The sequence below is a fragment of the Phyllopteryx taeniolatus genome, chromosome 13, assembly GCF_024500385.1.
Source record: "Phyllopteryx taeniolatus isolate TA_2022b chromosome 13, UOR_Ptae_1.2, whole genome shotgun sequence".
NCBI lineage: Eukaryota > Metazoa > Chordata > Actinopteri > Syngnathiformes > Syngnathidae > Phyllopteryx > Phyllopteryx taeniolatus.
The window spans coordinates 743195-762349 of NC_084514.1; the positions used below are offsets into that span (position 1 = coordinate 743195).

At 42.9% G+C, this 19155-nt stretch overlaps 2 protein-coding genes across 2 annotated transcripts; one reads left to right on the plus strand and one right to left on the minus strand.

Moving 5' to 3' along the window:
- Positions 1-1505: 1505 nt before the first annotated feature.
- Positions 1506-4299, plus strand: LOC133487395 (ADP-ribosylation factor 6-like). Its single transcript, XM_061793866.1, has 2 exons — positions 1506-2052; positions 2270-4299. The coding sequence occupies exon 2, from the start codon at positions 2859-2861 to the stop codon at positions 3384-3386; it is 528 nt and encodes a 175-aa protein (XP_061649850.1). The 5' UTR covers positions 1506-2052; positions 2270-2858; the 3' UTR covers positions 3387-4299.
- A 5173-nt stretch (positions 4300-9472) lies between these two features.
- Positions 9473-19108, minus strand: vcpkmt (valosin containing protein lysine (K) methyltransferase). The gene is made up of 6 exons (XM_061793865.1): positions 18815-19108; positions 16095-16208; positions 15894-15966; positions 15673-15792; positions 14612-15416; positions 9473-9959 (listed from the first exon to the last, which is right to left on the minus strand). The coding sequence occupies exons 1-5, from the start codon at positions 19069-19071 to the stop codon at positions 15303-15305; spliced, it is 678 nt and encodes a 225-aa protein (XP_061649849.1). The 5' UTR covers positions 19072-19108; the 3' UTR covers positions 9473-9959; positions 14612-15302.
- Positions 19109-19155: the final 47 nt, after the last annotated feature.

Genomic DNA, 19155 nt, shown 5'->3' on the forward strand with positions numbered 1-19155 from the left:
GGAAGAGAGGTTCCGATGATCTTCTCAGCTGCCCTCACTATGCGATGGAGAGTCTTGCGGCAGGATGCGGTGCAGGCTCCGTACCGCACAGTGATGCAGTGGTCAAGATGCTCTCTATGGTCCCTCAATAGAACGAGCACCTGATTGGGGTCGGGGCTCTGGCTCTGCTCAGCTTGCACAGGAAGTAGAGATGCTGGTGAGCTTTCTTGGCCAGTGATGAGGTGTTGCTGGTCCAGGAGAGGTCCTCAGGGATGTGCACTCCCAGGAACTTGGTGCTACGCACTCTCTCCAACGCAACACCGTTGATGTTCAGGAGAGCATGCTAGGAGTGCGCTCTCCTGAAGTACACAACAATCTCCTTGGTATTCTCCACATTCAGTTCAGGGAGAGATTGTTGTCTGTGCACCACCTGGCCAAGCGGCTCACCTCACTCCTGTCTCGTCCCCGTTGCTGATGAGACCCACCACAGTTGTGTCGTCTGCAAACTTGATAAAGAGGTTGGAGCTGTATGTCGGTGTGCAGCCATAGGTCAGCAGGGTGAAGCGGAGGGGGCTCAAAACATAACCTTGAGGGGCGCCCGTGTTCAGAGTGATGGTGCTGGATGTGTTGCTGCCGACCCCGTACTGCTCGCGGTCTCCCTGTCAGAAAGACGTTAAGACTTTCCCATTTCACCCCCCAAAAATGTAGATTTTCCACTGAACTTTTTAGTCATTGTATTGAGTATATTTTATGCTTTTAGAAATGCATAATGATCGCTCCCACACTGCAAGCAGACAATATTCAGTACATGTAAACAGCAAAATATGTGAGGCTGATCACAGTGAGGACGACAACTCTGGATGTTTTTTTGGCTAACGTTAGCATTCAGTTAGTAAGCTGACTGTAAAACTGTCAAATATATTTGGGAATTTCTAAATGTGTTTTTTTTTTTTTTTATTATTTCCATTGATATTTCACTATGACAGAGTATACATGCTAAGTTGACAACATCAGACTTCACACATAATATGAAGACAATTCGGAATTCCAAAAATGCTTGACGTAGTCCCAGCAATTTGGCAGGGACACATTCCAAATGTTGAATATGATCATTAAAATATAATATACATCATCAAAATGAATCGTTAAATCAAATAACCTTGTTGTGGACAATAAAAACAATCTAAAATATGATTTTGTATCATTTAACCACTAATATAGATTATTATAAATTGAATATAGACATTGAAATAATTTCATGTTAGTATGCTATAATTTATGATAAATTCATTTGATTGCTTTACATGCAAGTTTGGCTAAGTTGTGACGACTCTGTTTAAGTGTTATGTCGCGGGACAAAATAACCAATTTGAATGTTGGCGAAATAATGAAAACAACAAAATCGTTTTTTCGGTGTGAAACTGTCGAGTAATGGAGTTAATAAAATGTATTTCCATTTCGCACAGGTTTGGATACACACCCCTCTGGCCAAATAGATCCAAGGACGTTATGGTGTTTTTTTTCTCGAAATGACGAAAACAAGAGGGTTACGTCGGCAGACTTGGAATGGAATGTTCAAAACTCGTGGAGCTACGTCTGTTCACCACAAGGGGGTAGTATTACTCTTTTTGTTGAAGTGACCACATTGTAATTAAACGAAACTAACGTCTAAGTTTTCTGTGATGTTTTGTTGTCCAGAATATTCTGACCCATCAATTACACCGAAATAATAGCAAACAGTATCAACCTTTGCTGTCTCAGATCCATTTGTTTACCCATTTTAACTGCGAGGACCAAGTTTGAAATACCGTTCGGTTAAAGAATGTTTTACGTATTTGGTGACATTGATGTGTAGAAGTATTGCGGTGGAGAAGTCTTGGGGAGTTTTAGTTTGAACAGTTAGTCGTTCTGCAGTCAGAGAGCTCAACTCCGCAAGTGACTAAAGTGAACGGCAGGAAGTGGCAGTGAAGGCAGTTCCACACCTTTCCGGTGTATCAGCGCCGCGACCAGCTCGGCTTCAATAAGAAAGCCTACTACTGGGAGATTTAACCGAAAGTGGTGTGCCGAACGGAGGTAAATTACTTGTATTCCATGTAATAGTTCTACCTCGAGTCGGTCGATGCTCGTATTGATCTATTGTGGCGTTAAGTTTGTAACAGGATAAGGCTGGTTTGCTGCCGCTAACTGTTAGCTCGCTCGCTAGCCGGCTAAGCTAGTTAGCCTGCTAGCCGTCATTAGCGGACATGGGCTAATTTGGGCTGCCTGACACTCCTCTTTAATCTCCCCACAGGGGGGCGAGACGTGGAGTTTCCCGGTTGAGTGCATGTGTTGCTGAGTCACCGAGGACCTCAGCAACCGGGAAGTGGAAGTTTAACAGGCGCAAAGCTTTGGCTGGAATTGGGTGAGCCGCAGAAAGCTGCTTTTCTTCCCGGCAGTGCTGACCGAGAGCCGGGACGCGGCCGGTAAAGGAGCAGCGTCACACGTCGCCTGAGGGACTTCACAACGGCGTTTAGTGGTACAACATTCCCTTGTTATACACCCCAGCCTGTTGTGGAAAGCCCTCCTTTGATTGATTCGGGCAAAAATGCCCGTCGCGCAACAGCTTGCTGCCAAGTTTGTAGAGTAACGAAGCATGGTGTGAACAGGCCTTGCGCACACGCAAGTGCTACTTTGAATGTACACGTCCAAGCACCTCACAGCATAGCAAGCAAGCTCTTGTAGTTGACCTCAACATGAGCGTGTTTTCCTAATATTGTTATTGGTAGTCATGCTTTCGTCCATAAGCCTGTAACTGAACTGAAGCTGTTTTAGAATAAGCAGATTGCTCCTGCCTGATTTTCTCATTACCAGCAAGGTATATTTATGCACAAGAATTGAAAATGGGGAAAATGCTCTCGAAGATATTTGGGAACAAGGAGATGAGAATATTAATGCTTGGACTTGACGCTGCCGGAAAGACAACGATCCTCTACAAACTGAAACTGGGACAGTCGGTCACCACGATCCCCACAGTGGGCTTCAACGTGGAGACCGTCACCTACAAAAATGTCAAGTTCAACGTGTGGGATGTCGGCGGCCAGGATAAGATTCGCCCCCTGTGGCGACACTACTATACAGGCACCCAAGGGCTCATTTTTGTGGTGGATTGCGCTGACAGGGATCGCATCGATGAGGCGCGGCAGGAACTCCACCGCATCATCAATGACAGGGAGATGAGGGATGCCATCATCTTGATATTCGCCAATAAGCAAGACCTTTCAGACGCCATGAAGCCACACGAAATCCAAGAGAAGCTCGGATTAACGCGCATCCGAGATAGGAATTGGTACGTTCAACCCTCGTGTGCGACCACAGGTGATGGACTCTATGAGGGCCTGACATGGCTAACCTCCAATTACAAATCTTAATGATTGAGTGCTGACTGTTTTAGGTCAAAACTATAATAAAGTTACAAAGAACCTCTCCAATGAGTATGGTTAAGTACAAATTGATTAGCCTCATTTATTTTTTAATACTGCATTTACCCCATGACTAATTTATCTGCAGATTGGATTGCTGGTTTAAAAAAAAAAATGCTTGTCCTGTGTAGCAGACTTTTTATCACAACATTTTAGGGCTTGCTTCTTGAATATTCAATTAATCGGTTCTATTGTGGAAGCCACAAACAGTTCACCACCTTTGCCTGTTTTTCCTGTTTTATATCATTTTTCTAACGATGACTATCTCTGCATTCTTAGGCTGGGTTCTTTTGCTTGTTTTCTGTTCAAGGAGATCTTAAATGTTTGGACTTTGACCCAGAACTATGGGGAATAATACTTCTTAGAAAGGTATTGAATGCTGCAAATGAGGTATTACCATTGCCATCTGTCTTGACTTGAGGGGAAAAATACTCCCCATTTCATCAGCCCTCTCACTCACCCCCCCCCCCCCCCCCCTATATGGGCTATATAGTAAACTGATGTGTCATGTCTTGATTCCTAATTGTGCTATTAAACAAATGGGCCTCCAGTAATTCTTAACATGCTTGTTGCATTTTTTAGTTGCGGGGAGGAAACACTGTGGGTTAAGTCACCCCCAAAGGAATGTTCTTCAGCTCAAGAGTTCTCGCGATCTGATATTGATTAGTCTCAGTACCGGGACATGATATGATAGCCTATATCTGTAGCATGAAGTGCAGCAAACCACCACCAGGGACCAGCTGTCATACGGTCAAAAGTGCGGAAGATACCTTGTGCTGCAGCACCTGTTTTGATCAGGGTGGGGCGGGGATCCATGTCCAGATCTTGTCATTGTAATGTCTTATTAAAAAAGTGATTTGAAGTCTGTCTCTGTAAAGTGACTTTATACCAAGACTGTTTCACTCAAAGGCATTTTGGTGAAAACTAAACGGGGTGCCTTTACACAGGCTGCAGCTACCAACTTCCCTGGCCAGGCAGACTTCATAGAAACCGCAAATTGAATGTTTCTGCCCGTCATGCCCTTGCCTGTCAATGGGAAAATGTTCAAAACAGGATGTTAAACTGTTAGTCTCTGGAACAGCATAACCTCATAATTGTGTGAGAGCGGCAGTCACTGTATGCTGCATTGTGTACGCCAAGAGCTGAATTTGGGATAAAATTAGTTCACTGAAACAAAGTGGAGCTGCTTTTTTTTGAATATAAAGTATGTGCCTTTTTTGCACATCAAAGGATTCATAGTTCAACCAGTTGCATATATGACTGATTTGTGTAATGGCACATTTCACTTTTAAATTCATCCCATAGTCTTCGGCAATTGAAGAGAGTGCAGTGGATATGAAGTCTACCCACTCCTGGTCAAATGCTAGGTTTTTGGAATCTAAAGAAAACTTATAAAAGTGCACACCTAATTGGGGATGTGGCTGTGTTCATAATGAACCAATCACATTCAAACTGTAAATGGCGCACACCTGCCACCATTTAAAGTGCCTTTGATTTGTCCCAAATAAAGTGCAGAAGTTGTAGTAGACTTTTTCCCACCCAGACATTTTTATAGACACCCATCTTACAGCAACAAGCCATGGTTCACAGAGCGCTTCCACAGAATCCGAGGGATGACATTGTTCAAAAGTATCAGTCAGGAGAAGGGATGAAAGAAGGCAAGGCGTTAAATATGCCATTGAGCACAGTAGACAGTAAAGTGGCTGGGAAGTGCAAAACAATACCATAAGACAGTAATCATCAAGTGGAGAAAATATGGTACAACTGACATTACCAAGAACTGTATAACCCTCCAAAAGTTGATCAAAAAGATGATAAAACTCATCAGGGAGGTTTGCAAGAGGCTGACAGTATCACTGAAGGAACTGCCTGAATTTAATACACGTGACGACGATCTCCGGTCCTCTTTAAATGTCAGCGGGCTATGGTCTTATCTTAAAAAAGAAAAAAAAAGTTAACATCCACCAAGGACGTGGTGAAATCGGTGGCGGATCCAGAAATTTTGTGTAGGGTGGCCAAAACAAATTGTCGACGGGGACATGTCCTGAAAAACATGAGGGTGGCCGCATCCACCCCTGGCCACCACGTTGCTCCACCCCTGTGTGAAATGTGTTATGGTCGAATGAAACCAAGGTACAGATCTGTTGCCAACACACTGGTTATCACTAAAATAACATCATAGCTACAGTGAAGCATGGTGGTGGCAGCTTTGTACTTTGCGGCCTCAGACAAGGTCTAGGGAATTATGAACAGTTTCCAATACCAGTCAGTGTTAGCACAAAACCTTCGGGCTTCTGCTATAGAGCCAAAAAAAAGAGGTGGTTAAAAAGCTCCTTGGTGGCAAGGACCCGGGGGTGGATGAGATTTGTCTGGAGTTCCTAAAGGCTCTGGATGTCGTAGGGCTGTCCTGGTTGACACGCCTCTGCAACATCGGGGACAGTGCCTCTGGATCGGCAGACTGGGGTGGTGGTGGGGGACCGGAGGGTGTGTTCCAACTACAGGGGGATCACACTCCTCAGCGTTCCTGGTAAGGTCTAGTCAGGGGTGCCGGAGAGGAGGGTACCTCTGGAAGTCGAATCTCAGATTCAGGAGGAGCAGTGTGGTTTTCATCCTGGCCGTGGAACAGTGGACCAGCTCTTCACCCTCGGCAGGGTCCTCGAGGGTGCGTTGGAGTTCACCCAACCAGCCATCCGTTAGGGGTTCAAAGTAGAGCTGTTGTTCCTCCGCATTGAGAGGAGCCAGATGAGGTGGCTCGGGCATACCTCCAGGACGTCTACCTGGTGAGGTGTTCTGGGGCTGTCCCACCGGGAGGAGACCCCGGGGACGCCTCAGGACACGCTGGAGAGACTACGTCTCTCGGCTTGCCTGGGAACGCCTCGGGATCCCCTCGAAAGTGCTGGAGGAAGTGGCCGGGGAGAGGGAAGTCTGGGCTTCCCTGCTAAAGCTACTGCCCCCGCGACCCCACCTCAGATAAGCGGAAGAAAATGGATGGATGGAAGTTATAGGTCACATTTTCTGTGGGAAAAGTTTTGCAATCATTTTCATTTGGTATATCACATTTGTCCAGGGTTATGTAAATATTATCACGGTCCAGTAGCATCATACAGCGACCAGCCACAAGTACGCACAGCACTAGGACAACTTCCGCAATATCATAATATCCATTACAAGTTCGGTATTGAAAGATTTTCACTGACACTGACAGAGAGGTATTCATTTACCGATATCTTTATTATCGTGGTTGCAGTTTGCCATGTTAGAACTATACTGCAGCATAATGAGAGCTATGTCGAACATTTTAGTTACGTCAAATATACAGGTACTTTATAGGGAGGTTGTTCTAAACAACCATTGTTTGTGTTTCATTGTGCTCTTTTGAATGAATACTGCTCCGCTACTTGCCACTCCTCTCGTTTTATTACGACAAAAGAGCAAATACAGACCGACTGTTCATTTGTTTGTATTCATTGCTATTTATGACATATGTACTGTTCATACATGACCAGTCAAACATTTGGATGCAATTTCTTGTGCTATTGAAAGAGAAACTGTGTCCAGGCTTGTGAATGGACATGTATTTTTGCTGTATTCAAATGCTTATCAAAATATCTCTATAATATCAGATCTGAATTTACTCTGCTATACAGGCTCCTACGAAGGGTGTTGAGTTAAAATGCCGCACGCAACTTGTAAAACTGACAACACGCGTCACTAATCAATAGCCTCTGATGGTTTAAAACAAGGATAGAAGTAATGCTTACATGGGGTGAAATTGTCAACCAGTTTAGTAAGGAGGAGGGAGGCCTGGCAGTGATCTGCACACTGTACAGGAGTGGAAAGAAGTGAGCATTCGTTGGGGGGTTCATTTCCCTCATTACCGCTGACCTCATTCAATTCATGCCGCCACTTCTGTAAAAATCACGTCCTCCGTGAATGGATCACATCAAAGATGCTTGGTTTATTGTACTTTTAGTCAGTCACATGGCATAACGTCCTACTCATTTCATATTTTATTTCTCATTTCTAATGTTGAAAAAAGTGGCTTTGAATCAAATTTGTGTCCTTCCACTCACACCCTCCATCTCTCTCAGGCGAATATTTGCACTTTGGACTGTCGGACACAGTCTAAGGTCGTGTTTCCCAACCTTTATTGAGCCAAGACGCAACTACCGAATTTGACACATTCCTTGTCAAATCAAGATGATTCTGATCTGATCTGATACACAGGTTAATTGTACAATTGTTAATTGTGCTATGCCTACATCCCGATAAATGCATCTTCCCTGGATGCCACCATTTACAGAACAGCTCAATTATGTTACTGTATTTCAATTCCAAAGTGTTCTGTGTTTTGCGTAATGAGGGCTAACCATTGGGCAGCCGTGGCCCAATGGTTAAGATCATCGCCTGCCACCGTGGGGGACCATCCGCCAACATCCCCCGGACTCACGGCTGTGGTGTCCTTGAGCAAGACACTTGATACCCCGAAATGCTCCCCGGGCGCTTCAGCTGCCCCCTGCTCCAGTGTGTTCCACTAACATGTGTATGTGTTCACTGTGATGGGTTAAATGCAGAGAACAAATTTCGTGTGCATGCATGCATGTTCATGACAATAAAAGATGATTCTTCTTCTTCTTCTTCTAACGTGATCAATTGAAATGCAAAACATTGTGGGATTATCACTAGCAGGAAGTACAGTGAGGTCCGTAAATATTGAGACATCAACACAATTCTCATCTTTTTGGCTCTAAACACCACCACAATGGATTTGAAATGAAATGAACAAGATGTACTTTAACTTCAGATTTTGAGTGTTTTGACTGACAAATTAGTTGGATGGTGTAGGAATTCCAACAGTTTGTATTGGGGCCTCACACTTTTTAAAGGACCAAAAGTAATGGGACCCTTGGCTGCAACTCTTAATATGAGATCCAAAGAGCTGTTACTATCAATGAAATAAGGTTTAGGATGAAAAAAAAATCAAAACAAACCCATCCGCGGGATGCCAATAACCTTCTATTTGGCCAAATCAACTGTTTGGAACATTCTTAAAAGGGGGGTGGGCGGGCGACACACGCACACACTGGTGAGCTCAGCAACACCCAAAGATCCGGAAGACCAAGGAAAACAACAGTTGTGGATAACTGACAAATGCTTTCACTGGTGAAGGAAGAACTTCTTCACAACAGTTGGCCAGATCAAGAACACTCTCCAGGAGCTACGTGTATGTGTGTGTCAAAGACAACAAGCAAAAGAAGACTTCGCGAATAGCGAATAGACCTATATGCGCAGCAACACATTAAGCATTTCTGGCGGAAAGGTTAGGTTACGTACGAGTTTTCAATGCAATCGGTTGAAATCCAGCATGTGTTCCAGACTTCAGGCTGTAACTGACTGCCAAGGATTTGCAACCAAGTATTAAAAAGGGAAAGTTTGATTTATGATTGTTTATTTGTCCCATTACTTTTGGACCCATTCAAATCCATTGTGGCGGTGTTTCGAGGCATAAAGAGGATCATTCTGTCGATGTACCCTATTTTATGGACTTGAGTGTATGTGCTCAAATGTCTGTCAGTGTGAGCCAAAGGCTGAATAACGTGTGCCGCTGTGTTTCATAAATAGTTAAAAGTTGCACCCATGTCATTTACGTGTTTTGTTTTCTAATTAGTTTAAATACTGTTTAAATAGTATGTTTGAAGGTAAGTGCTGAAAATGTGTTGTTCATGTCACTTTGCAAAGAAACACTACACAATGGTGTACCAATTGCCTGTCTTCATGCTACACGCTACAATCGCACTGTAGTCGGCCATTCCTGTTCTGATTGAACTTATTTCAGTGTGGGTAGCAGCACATCTACCTCACAGTTCAGAAACTCCAGCGTGGAGTCTTTCCTCAGGGGACTCTGGCTTCCTTGCACATTCCACAAATATGTGTTAGGTTAATTGAAGACACACACACCAACCACACTAATTTCTTACTCTTATGGGTCTTATCCAACACCATGGGGGGGCGGGGGGGGGGGGGGGGGGGGGGGGGGTGTGTGTGCCTGCGTGTGTGTGCATTATGAGCATGATCACAACAAAAGCAATGTGGCGCACCATTCTTATTTTGGTTGTGCCTACACTTAACATGCATTTACATGTTCTAGATTTTCACAAACAACCATTTTCAGCATTTAGAATCAGTGTACTTTTTTCAGACTTCGAGTTTGAGGCCGAAAATTTTGCATTTTCAAGCTCCCCCAAAAAATCGGTTTTCAGTTAAAAGCTGTTGAGTTGAAAATGCTCCGTTTTTGATTGAAGAGAGTGTTGTATGAACAGCCCCTCGTGCTTCGCAGTGAATCTCAGTGAGAGTCTGGTACAGGCCTCCATTAGCTACCGATGGCACTTTGGTTTGCACCACTTCATTACAACTGTATGATTCTTGCTGCTTTGTCGGCAACACCTCCAGCCGGGGCCCCCGGGCCTGTAAGCAACATTTGTAGAGATGAGTCCTCCTGGCATTTCCAACGCCTTCCACTTCCTGAGAAAAAAAAGTTAGGTTTCATGTCATCAAGAAATTGAGTCTCATTGTTTTTGTTCTGAATGTGATCTTGTTTCTTAATTGATACTTCGTCCACCCAATTTAACTGCTTCAGTGTTTCCAATTTCCTATCCAGTTTTGTTTTGGGTTGTCCAGAAGGCATGTTTATTGTTCAGTTGCTATGACGATGGCGTGATGGGACATGTGCTGGTGGTGCTTTCAGTGCCACCAAAATGCAAGACTAGACCACAAGTTTCCACTGGGTTCCTCAAAGCTAAAAGGAAAGAGGAAGAGCTGCTGAGAGTTCCACTCCCTCCTGGTTCCTCCTGAGCAAAGTTCTGCAATTATGGAATAAATACATTTAAGAGAACCTTGCTATTATTACATGGAATTTGGGTACATTGTGGTGTAAAAAGTTGGAGCGTCAATCACTTAGGTGAACTGCATATCAGGAAAAATACAGTGCTCTCTATTACTGTGTCCCATCCTTTTTTCTTCTTCCAGTTTTCTTCCAACTACAGCACTGTAAAGTATACAAGCAATGATTCATCATATAACTTTGCATTGCATAATTCTTGTTAAAAAAAAAACGAGAATCGTAGGGCTCTGGCCCCTCTTGCCACTTCCTCTAATTCTCCATCTGCACATTCATTTGAACTCGGAAGCATCCATTTTCTGAGCCGCTTCTCCTCACGCGGGTCGCGGGCGTGCTGGAGCCTATCCCAGCTGTCATCGGGCAGGAGGCGGGGTACACCCGCAACTGGCTGCCAGCCAATCGCAGGGCACATAGAAACAAAACAACCATTCACACCTACAGGCAATTTATAGTCTTCACTCGACCTAGCATGCATGTTTTTGGGAAATGTGGGAGGAAAGCGGAGTGCCCGGAGAAAACCCACGCAGGCACGGGGAGAACATGCAAACTCCACACAGGCGGGCCCGGGGATTGAATCCCGGTCCTCAGAACTGTGAGGCAGACACTCTAACCAGTCGCCCACCGTGAAGCTTGTGTACATTTATTTCTGGCTTAATGTATAACTGTAGGATTTATAATGCACTAACACGGAGGCAAAGCCTATTATTACAGTGGTCCATTTAGCTCCAAAATGTCGCCCACCCTCCTACAGTTTCCACAGGCGATGCTTATCCTCAAGGACGCTAAAAGCTTCTCTTTGGTTGTTAGCAAAGTTAGCAGCTGAAAGTTATTTCAGGCGCCAGCCATGTTGTGGTTCGTTGTTAAATGTTACAGTCAGAATAGACATATTCCATTTTTTTCCTCTGTAATCGCTGAACGTGCAAGTTGAGCATAGGCTTGTTTTACCTTTTAACCAGAGTGAAAAAGGGTGCTCTTTGGGCAATGGACCAAATCGCATTCCTTTCATATTTATAGATAAAGTTGATTTGCTATCTTATATTACAGGTTCACCAGAGCATAAAATGATCATATCTTGTTGGGTGCCTGTTTGACATAACCAATTTGGCTTGTAATGATAGATAGAAGTGCTTACACAAACATGAATTACATGATTTAAGAGTAAGTCATTTAAGTAATTATACAGTTGTTCCAGGTCTATAATCATAGTGTTTTCTTTAAAAAGCAGTCACATTCCATCCTTAAGCATCACAGATTCTATTCATGTGAAAACCTTACATTTAACTGGTTGGTCCCTGAGTGTTGTTTACTCAGCTGTAACACACACACGCACACACATTCAAGGACGTTACAGCCGAGCGTGATCAGTCTTTGAAAGAGAAGCTACGCCACAATACAGTCAATTCAGTTGGCTCAAAGAGCAGCGATCCCGTAAAAGAAGTGAATCTTTAGTTTGTTCGGTGTCTTTGACCGAGAGGTTACACACACAGGACAAAGTACACATGGCATCTGCTTGCAGCGTTTCTTTTTGGCTTTACATAACCTCCGAAAGCGCTTCATGACTCAGATTTAAGTTGCAAACTAGCGTTGGCTGGATCCACCCAATCACTCACACGGAATGAAAAAAAAAAAAGATTTTCCTAAAGCTGGCCAACACTAACTACATTATGTATGATTGACAAGTCGGTATATAATTAGAGAGGAGCTTGCTGGCTCGAATGATCTTGTTTCTGTACAAAAAATGGCAGAACACTTGCTCAGATTGCTGGCATGACTATGATTTAATCATTTCAATATATTTAACAACAATAATAATACTACATTTTCGATTGATATAGAGCCTTTAAGGGGACCAAAGAATGCTTAACCAGGGGCAGATTCACGATGCGTCAAGCACAGGCAAATACCTGGGGCTGCCCCGTCACACAAAACTGATTGTTTCCTTCTATTTAAAGCTATTAATAGCATTTGAGTCTTAATTCACACGCATAAACACCTCATTATTAAAATACTTCATAATCTATCATAATTGTTTTGACTGCTACCCAGTCCCTCCTCCTGCAATGGATTATTGCATCTTATTGCGCAGACTTGATTCAGGAAGCAAATTTGTGGAGCTACCCAGTGAAGTGCAAAAGAGAAGAAGGCGAGAGGAAAACACCATCAAAACTACGAATGGTATCAACCTTTTTCAGTAACGACTGCAGTACAAAACAATATTATCCATATATATTAACACACATTCTCTTTTACCGCTTCTCCTCACTCGGGTCGCGGGCTGCTGGAGCCGAGCTATCTTCTGGCAGGAGGCGGGGTACACCCTGAATCGGTCACCAGCCAATCGCAGGGCACCATTCACACCTACGGCCAATTTTAGAGTCTTCAATCAACCTACCTGGCATGTTTTTTGGGATGTGGGAGGAAACCGGAGTACCCGGAGAAAACCCACGCAGGCACGGGGAGAACATGCGAACTCCACACAGGCGGGGCCGGATTTGAACCCGGGCCCTCAGAACTGTGAGACAGATGTGCTGAGCAGTCGTACACCATGCCGCCCGAACAACATTATATTTACCTTATTGTGATTGTTCTGGTTAACACAATAAATACTGTCCAATCTAGAAATAACAATTTATGGTGATGAAATAACAGTTGGGTCGCGAGCAAATCACTTTGGCCTTTTCTGGTACAGTAATGTTTACATTCACTGTGATTACTGCTAGCCCTAAATGGCCAGCACTAATTCAATGAGTTCCAGTGATGCTCTGACCGTGTCTTTGAAGCATTCATTTGAGTGGAGTCATCTTTGAGAGACGGATGATCCATGAGGGTGCAGTACCACATTTACACAGCCTTTTCTATCTTTAACTGTCCCAGTTAGCGGCCTATTTTGAAGGCACACCTTAATAGTGAGAGAATGAGTCTTCATTTGGGGAACACTACGTCTCTTAGCTCCAGGTGGCATGATGATGAGGATGATAAATTGATGATACAAAGTCTCATCTGTGTCACTTGACCGTGATGCAGCAGTCGTGTTGCTGAGCACACTCCCACAAGAATCTGTTTTCTTCTTTCTCAATGTAAAAGAAGCAAAGGAAGGTGTGTGCATTGCATAAATGGTATTTGGAACTCAAACTGTTTAAATGGGCTGGGGATTGAAATCCAAACAACCGGCACAGACTGTGATACAAAGATATCCTGCATCAAAGAAAACTCAATTCTATAATAAATGAGTGTGCACACCCTATGCTTAGGCTGTTTGGTTATTTATAAATGACTAGGCTGTTAAATGCCACATTAGTCTGTTAAATTGTCTAACTTTCCACTAATAGCACCATCTGTGATCAGAAATCGCTGACGTTGTGCCTCCAGGATGCATGTATAAGTTACACATGTTCAACAATGTTTACAGTTGTAGTGTGAGCATAGAAGACAACACGCCATCGCTCCATTTACTGCATTCCCCAGCAGTGCTCACCGAATTAACAAAGACTGTCACAACACTGTTGGAATTATTTATGGAAAATGTATGAAGGCGATAGGACGCCAGAAACATTCTTGATTCTAAATAATAACACAGAGAGGGAGAGAGAGAGAGCTGTCGGTAGGCATGCAGCAGGAATGCTCCACTTAATAGTGGCGCTCCCCTCTAATCTCCAAATGATCCCCCCTGGGTCCAACATAATGCTCTTCCACTTATGACTATACCTGTGAGTCAGATTAATTGGCTGAACATATCACAGTCAGTGCCACGGGAAAACTGAATCATCAGACCATTAGTGCAGAGTCAAACGCTGGATAACATCATGACTACTTAAACCATCTATAATGAAATTCAGTACAAGAGCTGTGTCAAAATTGTCTGCCTTTACTAAGATAATAATGCAAACTTTTTATTGTATGTATGTCCTGGAATTGTAGGTTGCAGTGATGTAGGAACTGCAGCGCAGCTCGGTATGTTGCTTAAGAAGCATTGATTTGGTTTTATATCATCGAGCCTTCAACCCACCGCTCCCCAAGTCCTGATAGCTCTCTGAACTGAGCCTTCTCTCCAAAGCCACTCGAAAACCGATCTACTTCTCTAGACTTCACTCTTAAAAGTTTTCCATCACGTGATTGCTATTTGTTTGTCCGTCATGGTGTATCGTACATTATTTTAAGGGACTACATTGGTAGCCCAATGTCAGCATTAATCGTTTTATTTGACCATCTGTTGCACGAGAGTTCAGGAATGTAACAAGTGAGGAGGCTGAAAGACTACAAAGAGAGTGGGGGGTACCTCACAGTTGATGCTTGTAAAACAGCCATAATCTTGCGCCTCATCTGGGACGGTCAGATGGAATTCCCCTTGCTTGCAATGGAGAAAAAAAGAAAAGAATGGCAGAAGCGTGAGTGGCCTGAGAGTTGGTATTAGCACGGACTTGAAGCTTATAGAAATAGACGATATTGAGTTCATATTTGAGTCAGGAAAACGGTTGAGGACTTCTGTGACTGTAGCCTGTGCAGTCACGTTACTGATTCAAATGAAACAAAGGGGAACAAATGACCACCAACCTCCGATTCGTAAGGAAATTGCAGCTTTATTGCAGATTCAACACCTTTTTTGATGGCAACTATTGCCCCCTAGTGTTACAACTCAGCAATGCTTCACACATGGATTCATGGTAGACCGTTAAAGAGAATTGTTAAATCAACTGCAAGTTAAATGTCACATAAACACAGGATCCCAAAATAGTTGCTTTTTGTGTGTGAATAATTTGCTATTTAGGGCAGCACACTGATATAGTGCTTAGCATCCCGCATGCCAAAAAAATGCACGTTACGGTCATTGAAGACTTGTCCAGCTGTCTGCACTGAACTGAATGTGAGCGCGAACAGTTGTCTGTCTCGCGAGTGCCCTGAGATGGAATGGCAACCAGTACACGGTGTACTCGGACAGTGAAACGTCTTCGGTTTACACAAATGTCATCTTACAATCTCAGACTTTTTTTCCTCGCATGCAGGATGCGGATGTCTGGACTACTAAACTCTCCGTCTTGTTTGCTCAATGGAATTTCTTCACAGTTGAAGCTTTGGTGCAGCAACTAAAGGATAAAATAATAAAGGACAGGACACATTGAGTGGCAAGATGAATATGAGGCAAACGTTAGAAATTCCAGCTTTGATTTTATGGTATTTACATCTAGATGTGTTAAACAACTCAGGACAGAGCACCTTTTGTTTGACGCCAAATATATATACAACAAAAACACAGGAATTGACCTTGCCGTTCCAATACCTTTGGAGGGGACTGTATATATTCATGCATTTGTATTTACAACAAAAAGACATGAATCTTACCTCAAAATACTGCTCCTCCACTTTTGGGTTGATGCCCTCGGTGCGTTGCTCGTAGCAACAAATAATGCAAGTCTCTGGTCCACTGAGAAGCTTCAAGGTCTCCACCAGTGGAGTAATCGACTGTGCAGAAATAAATCAGCGTTTCAGGATAAATGTATTACATTGCCGCTAGTGGACATGAAAACATGCAAAACATTTTAGATTGAAATCCATAACAATACCTGCTCATAATAAATACAATCTGCCATAAGGACATAGTTTGGAGGTGGAAGGAAACCAGATACATCTTTGCCCCTGAACAAAAAGAACACAGGAAAGTAGCAATGTATAAATGTGTGTTACACATGCAATGTCATTTATACACTACCTCGAGACAATCATCAAAATGCAAGCATGTTAAAAAAATATAAACGAGTACAAACCATTCCAGTACCTTGGCAGTTATGGATCCACTAGTGATGAGAGTCTGGTTGTCTTGAATGTTCACTTTCAGTAGGGTCTGTAGATCCTCCAAGTCTGTCACACTAACATAAGCGCTATGGAAATGAATAGAATGAAACAGGAATTAACAGACATTAACTGGGTAAGCTAAAATCGAAACATCAGCCTTACATACTTCATGATATGAGTACAGGGGGTATTCAGTTTACAAGAGAGTTCTGTTCATCAGGCAACATAACCTGAATTTGTATATAAACAGTAAATATTTGTATGAAAATATACAGGCCGTAAATATAAATCATCCATCGATCCATTTTCTATCGTGGTGTCCTCATTAAAGTCATGGGTGTGCTGGAGGCCATCTCAACTAACTCTGGGTGAGAGGCAGGGTACGCCCTGGACTGGTCACCGGTAAATTGCAGGGCACACACGCAAGCATGAGAAGAAAATACAAACTCCAGAGTCAAATGAAAAACAATACGTACGGCGGGAACCCGAGCGCGCTTCTTGTACCGCGTGATGACGTACGCCCTTCGTAAACTCGAAATGTAGTTAGATATAAGAATGAATCTTTATATATCGGGAGATGAATTGACAAAAATATCATTTTAGACAGTCAGTTATTTTGAACAGTTAATGGTATACCTGTTACGCCTTGTGAATTCTCTATTGTATTGGATGCAATACCAGAAGGTTCTAAAAGGCTACTAATTTGAGCTCCTAAAGGCCAAAACAGTAACATTGCAAACTTTAATCCCCCTCAGCCTGGTGGCCGCTAGGCAACTTAATTCTTCAATGATCAGGCTGGATGAAAAGTTTAACAATTTATTTGAAATACAGAGTCAAACTATAAGGTTGGTGAAGGTTCAGCGCTGAGGTCTTCTACGCGCAGCTCTATCAGCTCCGGGCGGATCAGACCCCGCAAGTCTTCAGTTGGGTTCATATGCAGTCTCGTCCAAAAGTCTAGTCAGGTCACGTATTCTAATCAGTCAGGTCAAACCAACAGTTCAACATGACAGAAATAATGGGGGCTAACTTATTGTAATAAATTACTTTATTGTAATTAAATTACTTCACCCACACCAAAACAGAACGCCGGTACACCCGTGAGTGCTAGCAGTAGCTTGCTAGGCTACATAACGTTTTTGTTGCCTGCTTGCGAGCGGTATCGTATTAAAAGTACGTGAACATACATACCTCAAGCAAGACTTAAACGAACGTCCTGAGCACCAGTGACCACCAACACGCGTTATTGCCCATTCTGTTCTTATAATACAGTCGGCGCGATCCACGGTAACGAGTGTATCCGGTCGCATTTGAGTTGACAAGATAAAGCCCAATGATCGTAAAAAAACGGGATGCGGTGGTATCGGAATACAAGATTTTATTGCAGTAGTTTGACATAGTGCAATCGTTAAAGACCAAATTTGTCTTGGCGTCTGATCCGCGCATTACGTGTTGTCTGTCCCACACCGCCGACATGTTTTTTGTTTTTTTTATAACTTTATTGGCCGTCAGATATTTACAGTAATAGCGTCAAAGACACGCGACAAGGCTAAAAATAAATTAGCTTTTGGATTCAAATATACTGTGCACGATGGCGACTCAGAGTAAATGACCTTTGCGGAGCCGATCAATCGGCAAATTATGACAAAGCCGATCAGCCTAAAATGCTAATTATCGGCCGATAGCGATCAGGCCGATAAAATCGGTGTAAAGTCTATTGAAAAGTGCTCTGTCCTGAGTTGTTTAACACATCCAGATGTAAATACAATGAAATAAAAGCTAGAATTCTGAACTTTTGTCTCATATTCATCTTTTGATCTGAAACCCAAATTTCTTCAGTATACAACAAAAACAAAGGAATTGACCTTGCCGTTCCAATGCTTTTGGAGGAGACTATATATGTTTGTGAGAAGAGCTGGGTGTGTATCTGTAATGGAATGTACCAAACAAAACGTGTATCCAGTGCTGTGAAAGCATGCAGCTAGTAATTTATGTCACTATTAAGTGATCAAGCCTCCAATATTGATTGAGGGAAAATTATTCAAAGGGATATTGTTTCCAAACCTGCAGGAGTTTTCTACTGGAATAAAATATTAATACATGGGCTGAAAAACAACTTGGCTTTTCCCAAAAAATATTGAATTAAAAACAAAGTGAGATATTTCACCGGTGCTACCCTGTAAAGACCAAGCTGCAAAAATACAAGATTAACATTGACTCAGTGTGCTCTTTCTGTGCTAATGCAGAGGGAACAAGATCTCATTTGTTCTGGTTCTACTCACACAAGCATTTTTTGGACTGATGTAGATAATTCTGTCAATTCAAAATTTTAACCCTCAACGAAAATAGGTTTTAGGTATGTACTTTTAGGATTTTCTAAAATACTGTTTGTTTATGTATGTTATTAACCTTCTCTTAATTTCGCCCAAATTTCATCTTCACCGTGTAAAGTTTGCAAGTCAACGACGAAATCTTGTTGTTTAAAACATGACTGTTGCCATATCTTTGAACCCCAAGGATGTTCGGACCAAAAGACCAAATTGTAAGCACTGTAATTGATTCGGAAATAATGTAGCGCCTCCTTCTTTCCTATCTTTGTTTTTATCCGTGTAGACGACTCACCACTATATTTTTGTATATCGAAATGTAATACTGGACTGTCAAGGACCCGCATTAATAAATGTATTTAACTCACCCCAGTGTTGCTGCCATCAAACCAACGACCCCGGTTCCAGCTCCTAACTCCACCACTCTTCGGCCAGCCCATAAATTCACTCCCGAGGACGGATCGTAAAATTCTTTTGTCTCTAAATATTTTGCAAGAACGATGGCTGCATCCCACACCACGCAGCCCACGTCCCCCATGTAACATTGACTCACTGTCAAGACAGAACCGTCGTTTTTCTCAATTTCTCTTACAAAGTAGTTGTTTTGCTCTCCCTGCGTCGCCATGTTGGCTGAGTCGTGAAGGAAACGGAAGTTCACCTGTTGACATATAAAAAAAAAAAAAAAAAAGAAAAGAATATTTTTCTTGCC